General features: G+C 46.1%; 2 protein-coding genes across 9 annotated transcripts in view; one reads left to right on the top strand and one right to left on the bottom strand.

The window, feature by feature from the left end:
- The window catches only part of GGACT (gamma-glutamylamine cyclotransferase), a 34,158-nt gene extending 25,515 nt beyond the window's left edge, over positions 1–8,643 (top strand). For all 3 annotated transcript variants that reach the window (XM_072976501.1, XM_072976500.1, XM_015242697.3), the window contains one exon: positions 7,858–8,643. In XM_072976501.1, the coding sequence (XP_072832602.1) occupies positions 7,871–8,302 (432 nt within the window). In that variant the 5' untranslated portion in view covers positions 7,858–7,870 and the 3' untranslated portion in view covers positions 8,303–8,643. The remainder of the gene's footprint in view (positions 1–7,857) is intronic.
- Positions 8,644–9,994: 1,351 nt separating this feature from the next.
- PCCA (propionyl-CoA carboxylase subunit alpha) overlaps positions 9,995–13,682 on the bottom strand; it is a 377,947-nt gene continuing 374,259 nt past the window's right edge. For all 6 annotated transcript variants that reach the window (XM_072976495.1, XM_072976496.1, XM_072976497.1 and 3 more), the window contains 2 exons: positions 13,116–13,193; positions 9,995–10,339 (listed from right to left, as the gene is read on the bottom strand). In XM_072976495.1, coding sequence (XP_072832596.1) covers positions 10,271–10,339; positions 13,116–13,193 — 147 coding nt within the window. In that variant the 3' untranslated portion in view covers positions 9,995–10,270. The remainder of the gene's footprint in view (positions 10,340–13,115; positions 13,194–13,682) is intronic.

Below are 13,682 nucleotides of genomic sequence, written 5' to 3'. Positions count from 1 at the left end.
TGTTTTTTCACCTGTTTCCTCCAGTCCTAGAAACCTGTGAAGAATTAATGTGTTACTTTACCAGCCGCTCGGGCGGCTCCCAGGGGGAAATCATGCCCCGGGAGGGGGAGGGATGCGAGGGGCAGCCGTGCGCTCGCCCGTGCGCTTCGCGCTCACCGTGGGCCACGTAAGGACGACGGAGCCTGCGGCTTCGCCGAGACTGGTCCCCGGCCGTGCTGGGGGCTGGTCACAGGCTTGGTGGGAGTGGATCTGACACAGGCTGTTGCCCTTTGGAAGCTAAGTATCCAGCAGCCGGGGAGGGGTGGGGCCGCCGCAGCTCGTGGTCCCGCCAGTGGGCGGGGCAGGGCCTGATGTGTGTCACTCCACCTGCCCGCGCTAAATATTGACAGTGTTAAACTGACCAGCCTCCACTTGACAGCCGGCAGTAAGCCTTGCTAATGGCCAAATGATTATCACTTAGAGGAAAACAGAACAATCTGGGTGTCATCTGTCTAACATTTCCTTGTATCATTAAATTTTAATACAGAATGACTTGTGGAGACACCTGTTTTTAAAGGTGGTTTTCATGTTATAAGCTGGTATCCATTTAAATCCCTTTGCAGATGAGTTTAAGAAGAGTTATATATTAGCCCTTTTCTGTTTGGTTCACCTGGCATGTGTGTGTGTTTCTAAATACCGTCCCGGCGTATGCAGTAGTTCTAATTTGTAAACTAACATGTTAAACTCTAAAATTACATCCTGCTTTTACACTCTTGCCACCAGGTGGCTAAGAAAAATATTAAGCAGGGAAAACCGAATAGTTACGTGAAGGACTCATAATTACTTTCAATTTCTGCCTCAGCGGTGAAATATGAAACTAGAGACGGATAGGCTGCATTTCAGTAAAATGCTGAGTCAGTCACAGAGGCGTCTCAAGCAGTGCCAGGCCAGATGGACATTTCCATGAGTGTTTTTGTTTTCTTAATATTAAATATTGACAGTGTTAAACTGACCAAATTTTGCTTAAGTAAAACTTTCTGAGACTCTCTGTGAGCCTGTTCCACCTCTGTGCTGACCCCTGGGTGTCCACATTATTCCTGACCAGTTGGGTTTGGGACAAGGATCCGGCTTTTGGGCTTTCAGATTCCCAAAGGGAGAGTGACTGATTCCTGACCACAGCGGGGCCTCCCAGTCAGTTCTTTATACATCAGCACAGTTGTCTGCAGAGACACTGCTTGAGTCCATTTGGAATCAGCTCTAAAATTCATCAAACTGAATTTAATATCTTGTGTGTCTCTTTCATTTTCTTTATATTAATGGTGAGATACTATAGGGAAATCCATGCATGAGGGATGGTGGCACAGCAGGGTGGAAAGGCCTCTAGACTCACTTCACGGACAGACTCCGTCTAGTAGAGTTAGGACAGCACCGTGTGGCAGAAACCATACCCCCCACCCCCACGTTGCTGCGGCATCTTGAGCTGGCAGCCTGTGTCCCGTGAATACAGAACTCCACAAGTTTCCTTGCTGATGCTTCTTGTGGCCGCTCACCTTCCGGGCGCTCCACTTTGCCCTTCAGTTCTCTAACTTATTAACTTTGACAAGCAACCTCTTGGCTGTACATGATTTTATTCACAATTCATTTTTCTGATTCAAAGTGAACATGAGTGCCTTAATCCTCTAATGGGAATTAATTGCTTGTTTCAGTGCTTAACTCTGATCCTTTCTCAATCCCCCCAGGGATGAGGCTCTTCCTGAAGGAGCTCTGTTTGTTGTTCAAAACACAATCATAAAAGTAATGATGTTTTTCTTGCAGAATATTAATTTTCTTATTACATAAATAGTATTCTCAAACCAATATTATCAAGTATAGAATTCAATGGATAAAATGTAGAAAATTATAATTCATTCTAGCAGGCTACATTATTTCCTAGAAGTTTACATTTTTACTGCCAGGGGGGTTTCTTTTATGGAAATAAGCTGTCATCTTCTGCAGAAGAAAGTTACTGAACTGATTTTCTACAGAATTGGAACCAGCACCCTGTGGCCTAACTACGATCATTTCTATGTAACATCACCTTCCCAGCTGTTTGTCTTGGCTCTGAAAAATCAAGGCCACAGCTAATGCTTAATATGGCTTGATTCCCTCTCCCACTTATTATACAGAATATTCTTTTCTGTTTTATTTTTAACGGGCTTCCTTGAGAAGAATATATGCTAGCAGATACATTAGACCTTAATTGATAAAGGAAGGAGCTGGGGTGGAGAACTTAGGAGGGAGGAGGGAATTAACTTCATCGGGTCCTGGGGCCTAGCACAGCAAGCAGTCAGTAGAGATTAGCTCTTAGGGAGACAGGATGAACCCACTTTTAAGTAGCAGGCATAGAACTCCGAGAGTTTAAGTAACATTCCCAAAGACCCACCATTGCTAAGTGGTGGAGGTCCACAGTGCCCTTCTTTACTTACACTTAGCATGCCTTGTGTTCGTAAACGGCCATCTGGCCCGATGATGATCCCTGCCAGGGCTGACCTGGCCATCAGTGTCCTAGAACAGGCCCGCGTGGGAGCATCTAGTTCACATTAGAGTGGAGACAGAACCACTCCTGAAGAGCACTCTTCAGTTGCTCTGGAAAAGCCCAAATGGCTCACCTACAGCTGTTTCTAACTGTTATTTATTGCCTTTTATCCAAGACTCTGGCCGTAACCCAGTGCCATGGAAGGAACTATGTGGCAAGTAAAGAATGGGGTGGAAGACATAGTCATGTGTGAGACCCAGAGGGGGAGAACCCCCTCCTAGCCTGGCCTGGGGTGTGGTGCTTCAGGAGGGTTCCAGTGTGTTCCTGGCCTGAATGAATCACAGGCATATTTTGATTTATCCCTGGCTGTAGCCTGAGAGGATCTGGCCAATGTAGTCTTTTCACATGTTCTGTTGACTATGACACTCACAGCAGCCCTTGGAAATCAGCTGAACATGACAGACAAGGAACAGGAGTACACAGTGATAAGGAAGTTGAAAAAGAAAAACAAGGTGAATCAATGAAGACAGAACACTGCCTCACACCATAAACAAAATAAAGTCAAAATGGCTTATAGACTTAAACATATGACAAGACACCATAAACCTCCTAGAGGAGAATGTAGGCAGAACACTCTCTAATATAAATCGTAATAGGGCAGTCTACCCAGGCACTAGAAATAAAAGCAAAAATAAACAAATGGGACCTAATTAAACTTATAAGCTTTTGCACATCAAAGGAAACTATAAACAAAAGACAACCTATGAAATAGGAGAAAATATTTGCAAATGATGCAACTGACAAGGGCTTAATTTCCAGAATATACAAAGAGCTCATATAACTCAATAATAATAACAGCAACAAAAAAACCCCCAAACAACCTAATCTAAAAATGGGCAGAAGACCTAATCAAGCATTTCTCCAATGAAGACACACAAATGGCCAATTGACATATAAAAAATGCTCAATATCACTAATTATCAGAGAAATGCAAATCAAAACTACAATGAGGCATCACTTCATACCTGTCAGAATGGCCATCATTCAAAAATCCATGAATGATAAATGCTGGAGAGGGTGTGGAGAAAAGGGAACCCTCCTACACTGCTGGTGGGAATGCAGTTTGGTGCAGCTGTTATGGAAAACAGTATGGAGATTCCTCAGAAAACTAAAAATATACTTACCATATGATCCAGCAATCCCACTTACGGGTATATATCCAGAGGGAACTCTAATGCAAAAAAAAAAAAAATACATGCACCCCAATGTTCATAGCAGCACTATATACAATAGCCAAGACATGGAACCAACCTAAATGTTCATCAACAGGTGGCTGGATAAAGAAGTTGTGGTATATTTATACAATGGAATGAATAATACTTTGACTAAAAAAAGAATAAAATAATGCCATTTGCAGCAACATGGATGGACCTAGAGACCATCATTCTAAGTGAAGTAAGTCAGAAAGGGAAATAAAAATACTATATGATATCACTCATATGTGGAATCTTAAAAAAAAAACAAACTATGAGCTCATCTACAAAACAGAAACAGACTCGCAGACATAGTAAACAATCTTATTGATACCAGGGAAAGGAGGTGGTAGAGGATACATTTGGGAGTTTGAGATTTACAAATGTTAGCCACTATATACGAAAATAGATTTTTAAAAAAATTTCTTTTGTATAGCACAGGGAACTATGTTCTATATCTTGTAATAACCTTTAATGAAACAAATATGAAAACAAATTTATGTATGTATATGCATGACTAGGACACTGTGCTGTACACCAGAGATTGACACATTGTAATTGACTGTACTTCAATTTAAAAAATAATAAAACAAAACAAAAATTTAAATAAATGGAAAGACATCTCATGTTCATGGATTGGAAGACTTAATATTGTTAAGATGGCAGTGCTAACTAAAGCGACTACAGACTTTGTGCAATTCTTGTCAAAATTCCCAATAATTTTTTTTTTGCAGAAATAGAAAAATCCATCCTGAAGTTCATATGAAATTTCAAGGGACCCCAAATAAGCAAAGCCATCTTGAGAAAGAAAAACAAAGCTGGAGTCTCATACTTCCTGATTTCAAAAATACTGCAAAGCAACAGTAATCAAAACAGTGTGAGACTAACATAAGACAGCTGTGTAGACCAATGAAACACAAGAGAGGGTCCAGAAAGAAATCCTTGGATATACGGTCAAATGATTTTTGACAAAGGTAGAAAGACCAAAGGGGAAAAGATAGTCTTTTCAACAAAAGGGCCACTGGATATCTATATGCAAAAGAATGAAATTGGACCCTTACTTTTTACCATATACAAAGATTAACTCAAAATAGATAAAAGTCCTAAGCATTGGAGCAAAAACTATAAAACTCCTATTAGGAGAAGACATAAGGCCAAAGCTTCATGACACTGGGCTTGGCAAAGTTTTCTTGGATATGACACCAAAATCATAGGCAATAAAAGCAAAAATTAGGTGACATCAAAATGTAAAACTTCTGTGCATCAAAATCAACAGAGTAAAAAGGCAACCTATGAAATGGGAGAAAGTATGCAAATCATATGTCTAATAAGAGGTTAATATCCGGAAGATACAGAGAACTCCTGTAACTCAACAATGAAAAAGCAACCTGATTAAAAAACAGGCAAAGGACTTTAACAGACATTTCTCCAAAAAAGATATATAATGGCCAACATAAAAAGATGTTCAACATCACTAATCACTTCAGAAATGCAAATTAAAACTTCACACTTTAGGATGGCCACTATCCAAAAAAGGAAAAGCAGAGACCCCCATCTACCCTCTGGCCAGCAGGGGGCAGGTGGCTTATGTCCACAGAGGCTTGGCAAGAAGCTTGGTATTGGGAAGAGCAGGCCTAGCTGAGCGTGGGGGTGAGGAGGCACCTGAAGATGGGGATGGAGGGCAAGTCCACATACCTATGGTTCTGTTACCTGGAGGCCTCCATGCAAGGCCTGCCAACCCCAACCTCCACACAGTCTCCTGTATGGTGTCTCACTTTCCACCGTAAAAGGCCAGCCAAGGATTACTGAGACGTCTGAAGGAAACCTATTAAAGAAACATATACCAAAACAAATAGAAAAGAGAAATTTAGGAGAAACAGAAGCAATCCAGGGAAAGATGAAAACTTTAAAAAAAAAACAAAACACCCAAATTCATGATAATTTATATCTTCCCAAAGATGAGTGATGGTATTCTGTGAAAGAACAGGATGCTCACAAAACAAGGGAACAAGATGATGGTCTTGGAAGTAAGTATGATGGTAAAAATATTTTTAAAAATAATAGAAGAATTGAAAGATAAAGCAGAATATAAAGAGAAAATTGGAAGATTAATCCAGGATATGCAACATCTGAGTACTGGCGATCCAGAAAGAGTACAAGGAAGGACTAGGACGAATAGTCCTCACGATCCAAGATAATGAGTTTTTAGGTGGAAATTCCTGGCACAGTGAATGAAAAAAACCCGCATAAAGAGACCTCGTTACAGAACCTCAGAATCCAGGGGAGAGAAGACCCTAGGAGCCTCCAGAGGGAAGAGCCTCAGTCTTTTATGAAGGTTGTGAGTCTCAGTGGCCCTGGACTTCTCAGCATGAACCTGGGGCATCAGAAGTCAAAAAAGAAATGCTTTTAAAGTTCTGAAGGAAATTATTTCTAGAATTTTCTACCCAGCTACACTGTTCATTGAGACTGGGGAATAATAGCTTCAGTAAAACGAGGAAGTCAACCAAGGAGGGGCTGGGCCCCAGGAGACACTTGGGAAGCCTGGGGGACCGCAGACCCCGGCTGGGGCGATGGCTGCGGGGAAGACCAGGTGTTCGGGGCTGCAAGGATTCTTACGGTGGTGCTCTCAGAAAACAAAGCCGAAGGACTGTCATGGAAACTTGAGCAATGAGCAAAACAGAAAAAAGGAGAAAAACGCTGAAGCAAATTTTAATTCCAGTAAAAACAAACGGTTGTCCAAGAAAGGAAATTAATCATAGTACACTATGTGCCCTATCTGAGAACAGTGTTTACATAGTTCTAATGCTGAACTGAATATGGATTTGACCAAAACCAGGGATGTGAACCTACTGGAGGAACGTGGGGCTCTGCAGTGGCATGGCCACAGCTCACGGTTACCATGGCCTCACGGGGCACAGGACTGGCGCTGTCTCGGCAGGCCTCCGGGGCAGGTGCCGTCACCGCTTTGCTTACAGTCGAGGAAGCCGGGGCCCAGAGACTTTAAGTGCTTTGCCTAAAGTTACACAGTTAACAAGGGGCAGAGCTGAGATTTCAGCCCGGGCAGGTTGGTTTTAACGTCTGTGCTGTAACACTGCTCACCTGCTCTGGGGTGGGAAGGCAAGACGAATTAAACACTAGGAAGTAGCAGTGTAGGTTTTAGAGGCTTAAATGTGTCTCTTCAGGGGTGTGGGAAGAGTAGGATTTTATTTTTCTTGTAAAGTTATTTAACTTTTACCTTATGGATATGTGTTACTTTAAAAGCCGAGTCAAAGCAGAAAGGGCACCAGTGATCAGGAGAGCAGGCCTCCAGTTTTGGCTGGTTTCACCCAGCTGTGTGGCCTGAGTCCTCACCAGCCGGAGACTCAGCCCAGAAGGACTGGATGGTTCCCATTTCTCTTTCAACTCTTCACATCCCGGCAGCAAACAAGACAAGCACTGTGATTGGTTTAGAGAACCCGCACCGTGAGAAGGGCAAACCAGGGTGGTGTGGCCGCTCAGGGAGGCCTCTGTGCAGGGGCAGGGGCTGAGCGGGCATTGGGGGTGGCTGGAGGGAGGTGAGGGTGAGAGGCTGCAGGCCCCAACAGGCCTGGAGGATTGGCCAGACCCTCCCCCCCCCCTGTTGCCGGGGTGCAGGGTGGGACAGGCTGGAAGCACAAGATGGCAGCCTGCCAAGGTTCTGGAGGATGGGAGGGCGAGAAATGGGGCATCCCGGTCCAACTTGGAGTTGTTATTGCTAGATCGATGGTTCTAGAAGATCACATTGGGGTGGGGCAAGGATTAGGGGCAGTGGGGTTCGGGGGTCCAGTCTCCTATCCAAACCCATTGCATCCTGCTGGCACCCATCTTTTATTGTTTAAAGTCCTTTCAAAACAATTGAAAACGAACTGCTCTTACAAAACAGCAGTTCTGCAGGACTTGATCCCAGGACAGGCCGTCTCATCTGACAAGTATGTTCTTCAAATGAGTCCCTCTTCTTGGAAAAATGTAAGTGATGGTTGGTGTTCCCGGTGATCCGGAATAGTCGTGCTGGGTGGTGCCCAGGAGGCCGCCCAGAGAGGTTGCCGCCGCCTCTGACCGCATCACAGCATTGCTCTGCTTCCTTCTCTGCAGCTTCAGCAGCCGCATGGCCCACGTGTTCGTGTACGGGACCCTGAAGACAGGCCAGCCCAACCACAAGGTCCTGCTGGACGGCGCCCACGGCCGCGCTGCCCTCCGAGGCCGGGGCCGCACGGTGCAGCCGTACCCGCTGGTGATCGCGGGGGAGCACAACATCCCTCGGCTGCTGAACCTGCCGGGGCGGGGGAACCGCGTGGCCGGGGAAATCTACGCGGTGGACGAGCAGATGCTGCACTTCCTGGACGAGTTCGAAGGCTGCCCAGACATGTACCAGCGCACCCTGGTGACGATCGCTGTGGAGGGGGCCGGCGGGACCCTGCAGTGCTTCGTGTACAGCACGGCCACCTACCCGCCCGAGTGGGTCCACCTCCCCTACCACGACGATTACGACTCGCAGGGGGAGCACGGGCTTCGCTATAACCCGCGGGAAAACAGATGAGGGGGCGGTGGGAGGCAGCAGCAGGACAGAGAGCCCGATGGTTAGAGGGTGACCTCAGCCGTCAGCGCTCGCCGAGTGCAAAAGCCTGATAACGCTCCTTGAAACAAAAAAATTGTAAAACTTAATCTGTTGGGGGAGAAAATCTTTTTCAGTGGCAGCTGATTTCCCAAATAATTTTCCCACGCTGATAACAAGATTGTTTCCTGAAATCTCTCTCACTGTCACTGCTTTATTGCTTGCTGCTTCAAGAGCACCCTGGGCTTGAATGCACTGGATGAGGAAAACTTAGGATTTTAATTCCCCTAAATGACATTTCAAAAACTTGTATGTTATCATGGTTTTCTTATTGTGTGGTTTTGTTTTTTGTTTTTGTTTTTTTCCTTTGCTTTAATCTGAAGATAACATTTAAAACTGAACGTACAGACTTTATATTGCAGCTAGATTTTAGCAGCCCTGCTGTACTGATTCTGACCTGAGCACTGAGGGGAAAAACAATTTTAAAGCTGATTTTGGACATCTCAGTGTAATAAAAGAACCTCAAGAAAAACATGCAGTATTTCAGAGTAGTTTTGAATATACATAACATCATGTTTCATAATTCTCAGATCAAGCTTACAGAGATTATCAAAGATAATCATTTAAAATTAAACTAGATGTTTTGGGAATCAAACATAAAAGAACTGGTGCTATTGTTGGACATCTTTTTGAGTCTGCTTACTTGGTTGGAGGTTCTTTTCCTTTTAATCTAGCAAAATAACGAGCACCCACTTGCTGGCAGAGCAGCCAAACGGCCTGATTTCAGACGGAAGCGCACGTGAGACCACAGCAAGGTACCACCCTCCCTCCCCCTCCCCCACCCCCCCAAGGGAGCGGTGTTTGGGGGTGGGCCTTTCAGAGAAAAACCAACACATTAGTAATTTGTTCTTCAGGCCTGACAGAAAGCTTAGCTTCCAAATACAAACAGCACTTAAAATAATTTTAGCAAGGCACGAAGTACCAATTACTACCCACCTCCATCTGATCATCTGTCAGCGTGGATTCACATCAGCGCACGACCCTGCCTCTGCTTACTTACCAGCAAACTATTAACCGTATTCTAAAAATTTCAGAACCAAATGAAAATGCAGCTGCTGATCCCGAGTAACCTCTCCGTCAGGCGAGCTCACTTCCTCTTCAGCTTAATAGTAGACTGTGAGTGCTAACTGCATCTGGCACAAAACATGATCGTTATTTTTAGCCCTTTTTTCTTAATTGGAAACTTGCTTCACAAAAACGCAGAAAAGGCGAGGATGGGTATCAGCTGATGCACTATGGCAGCCCCATCTACTGCACCCGGGGCGCTCCCCCCGGTGTCTGGGCCCTGGGATGGGGAAGTGGGGACACCCTAGGGTCCCGGGGAGCCAGCAGCTCCACACTCACCAGCAGAGCCACACAGGAGTGATTTCCAAAATCATCTGTGCCGGGTGGGCTTCAGGAGGTTATGAAGCAGCAGTTAGGTCCTCAAGCAGGACGAAGCAGGTAATCAGATTATAAAGTGGCAAATGCTAATTTAATGAAATGGAAGGCAAAGAACTGGGATTTATATAAGTTCTTTAAAAGGATCCCAATGAAATGGTAGCATTTAACGTCTACTGGCACAGCCCACAGCCTCTTATGTACATTGTCTTCATTCAAAAAAAGGGCAAACTAATATTTAGACAAATGCTCAGTTTTATTGATTTAATTTTGACACTAGGAAATCTCACAGCAGAAGTACAAATCATATGTACAAGTATTTATATCAATAAAAATTTCCATTGGTGATTTTTTGGCAGAAGGTTGGTTTTGACTATATGTGGAATAAATATGACCATGTAAAATCTGCTGCACAGGGGTGTTCCTGCAAAACGCTTGAATAAATTGAGTGTGAAAGAATAATAATACAAATGGCTAATTAAATTGGGTGATGACTGAAAGGCTATAAATACTTCATTCCAGTTCCACGAGCAGATCGCCTTCTCCAACTGTGTCTCCAGCTTTACAATGCACCGATTTCACCTTGAATTAAAGAAAGAAAAAGGGGAGAGTAAGAATTATTAACTAGACCAGGAGGGAGCAATCTCGTCATCTGTTTCTGGAAATGAAGTGACACCCTGGCGGGCACTGGAGCACAGACAGAGTGCTTGGCGTAGGGCGCCCATCAGAGGGGACCTCACGCACAGGGACATCCTTGTGGAGGGCTGTGACTCGCCACCTTCCCTCTCCTGAGCCTTGTCAATCCACTGGTCTCAGGGACTTTATGTAGTCATTCGCAGAGGGTACACTTGGGGGTCTGGGCAACACCCTAGAAACTGGTAGTGTTTACACTGGATGAGCGTCCATGCTCTGCTCTCCATGCTTATGGTTCTCGGTTATAGAAACGTCCTGAAGAGCCAAAGGGAGGGAGGGTGGGCGTAACGCAGGCGGTAGCGCGTGCGTCCTGCATGCACAGGGTCCTGGGTTCAACCCCAGGAGCCCCATCAAAAATAAATGCATCCTAGGAGGCTCAGTTACAGATACGTCCTGGAGAGCCACTAAGGGTGGGAGGGCGGGCGTAACGCAGGCGGTAGCGCGTGCGTCCTGCATGCACAGGGTCCTGGGTTCAACCCCTAGTACCGCCACTAAAAATAAATCACCTCCCCAGCCAAAAACTAAAAAATAAATTAAAATATGAAATTATCAAAAAAATTGAAAAAAAATTTTGAAAGCTAGTGGTGTACTTAGCGTTAAAAAAACCCCCAAAACCCACACACAATGATACAAGAGTCAAAACAGGTACTAATTAACAGGAGGAACTCCCTAGTCTGATCAGAAGCTTCCTTCTGAAGGAAAAATTCTCAGACGCAGGGGTCGTACCCTGGCCTGAGGTGGAGCAGGCAGCAGGCTCCCTCGATGTTGCTGCTGTGCCCTTCAATTACCACTGATTTCTCCTGATTTCAGTCAACTTTGGCTTTCCCATGTTTGTGTTCATATTTAAAATTAATTAGAGACGGTCATTTGACTTGGAGGGTCTTGCTTCGATATGAAGATGAACGATGGGCTGGAACTAACTGGCCTCCTGGGCAGGTGGCAAACGGGCAAAGGGCCAGAGACGTGGGCTGGGTGGCCTGGCCTGTGTCCCCGCAGCTCTGAGCCCCAGCCCAGGGTCTTCCAGGACGATGAGAACCCCTGCGGGGACCTGAGAGGTCCCGTCCGGCAGGGCCGTCTGCACCGAAGTGGCTGCTGCTTTTGACCTGGAGCCGCCGACGTTTTTATGGCACATATTTGTCATGCTGCTGCAGTAACCAGACTCTAAGACCTATTTCCACTGTGAACCTTTCCTCTGGGAGGAAAACTGGCCTTTCCAGAAACAAGAACCCACCAGCCCCAGGCTCGCCGGGGCCAGCTCCTTGGTGCCCTGTGGGGGCAGGAGGAACTCCAATCGACAGGGCAGGGCCAACACGCAGATTCACCCAGAGCCCAGCAGTACCCTGACAGCAGCCCGGCCTCCCCGTGAGACCCAGGCCCTGAGGACATAAACCACGTGGATGGGCGGGGCCCTTGCTCCTTCAGGGAGCTAAGGCCAAATTCACTTTTCCATCAGTGCCTCAGTCCAGCATGCTGGCCCTGGGCGTGCCTCTGAGATATATTCCAGGTCCCCCAAACGAGGCCAGTTCTCTTCACAGAGGGAGATCTCATGACGCTAGTGCAGCATAAACATTAACTAATCCCAAGGAGCAAACACAAGTCTTCACAAGAGCAGATACAGCATCTCCTTGTTCAGTTCTTCAAAAGTAATCAGATACAGAAAGCAGGACCCCCCCCCCAAGGCTGCACATATGCCATTCTCCTCTCCCAAAATCGAGGGGACGGGGTGCAGCCGCCTGATGCCCCCTCCAGGCTGGCCACTCGGCTCAGGGCCCACAGCCACGCACCGGGCCTCCGCCCTCGTGGCTGGGACTGGACTAGGCGTCCCCTCAGGCTGTTCTCTGAGCATCAGTTTCATTTCCTTTTGGAGAGACAGACAGAGGCTGTGTCTCTCTGTGAGCTGACAGGACCTTTCTGCCAGGACACCCACTGTCCCCGAGGATCCATCTTGCTTCCTGGGAGCGGCCACAGGGCAGGACCCGGCCCACCCCATCTGCCCCACCTCGCCTCGCTCCACTATGCGATACTTCCAAACCAAACTCTTTCAGAAAAAGATCATCCTGCTACAAATGGTGTCTTTTCAGTCACAGGAAAGAAAATGAAGTAACTGCTTAAAAGGACTTTTCTATTTTCTTCATTGAGAAAATACATTTAAGAGGCTTTACTTTTAACAAATTTCAGTACTAGTTTATCTTTTCCTTTTTTTCCCTCCCTGTATCATTAAGTCCCACATGTGTACGTGGGCCCTTCAGCTCCTCTCGATCTAAAGTTGAGTTGTTCTCTTTGTGGAGAAATTATCTTGAAGAGTTGCATTAATTTTTGCAATCTCTAAAACCATTTCCCGCTGTGTCACCTAAGTCTCGGATAACTAACTGCCTCAAAGACAGATGTAAACATTAAAAATTAAAGACCTCTTAATTTGAAAGACATTAAGGTGAAGAACAATTGTTCCCCAACTCCCTGGGCATCACACAGACTCTCCTGGAAGGCCTGCTCTCCGTGGGGCAGGTCACATCCATGCGGAGTGAAGGGAGCCCCCATGTCAGTGTCCCCGTCCACGGAGAGGCCCCCTCTAGCAGCCCTTTCAGGCCCAACCATCCAGGATTCAAAGGTGGAAGTTCTGCTTCTTGTCACAGCCAAGTAAGCTGGCGGGAACTTGGGGACATACCTTCCCAGTTTTCCCAGCTGTCATACTGTTCTGCATTTTCATGGCTTCAATCACACAAATCTCCTGGCCTTCTGCTACCTGGAAAATGAGTAAAAAGTGGACAGAAGTTTTAACAGCATTCGAATTTTGCAACAGTGTCCAAGAGTGAGGCCATTCAGAGTGTCTTTGTCAAATGCTCTGAGATTTTGCCTCAACAGCAGTAACCTCCTCTGATACCTCACGTTCCAAGTTCACATTCGGGGACAGCAGAGAAAGGCCCTCTCCTCTACCATCACGTCCTCATGAGGAGAAGCCCCTGACCTTGGAGGACTGGGCGTGCTGGTGGTGGGCCGCCCCTGGGAATCTCTCAGTCTGCCTTTGCCACAAACAGAGGTGTGACAGGAATGGAATGTGTCCCACTTATGTGAAATGTCCAGAATCGGCAAATCTCTGCAGACAGAGAGCTGTGTGGTTTGCAGGGGCGGAGGGGGCAGAAGGCGGTGACTGCTGACTGGTGCCGGGTTTCTCTGGGGGTGATGAAATGTTCTGAGATGGATGGTGGTGATGCTTGTATAACTCTGTGAACAG

The sequence above is a fragment of the Vicugna pacos genome, chromosome 14, assembly GCF_048564905.1.
Source record: "Vicugna pacos chromosome 14, VicPac4, whole genome shotgun sequence".
Taxonomy (NCBI): Eukaryota; Metazoa; Chordata; class Mammalia; order Artiodactyla; family Camelidae; genus Vicugna; species Vicugna pacos.
This window is presented reverse-complemented; position numbering and strand designations above follow the sequence as displayed.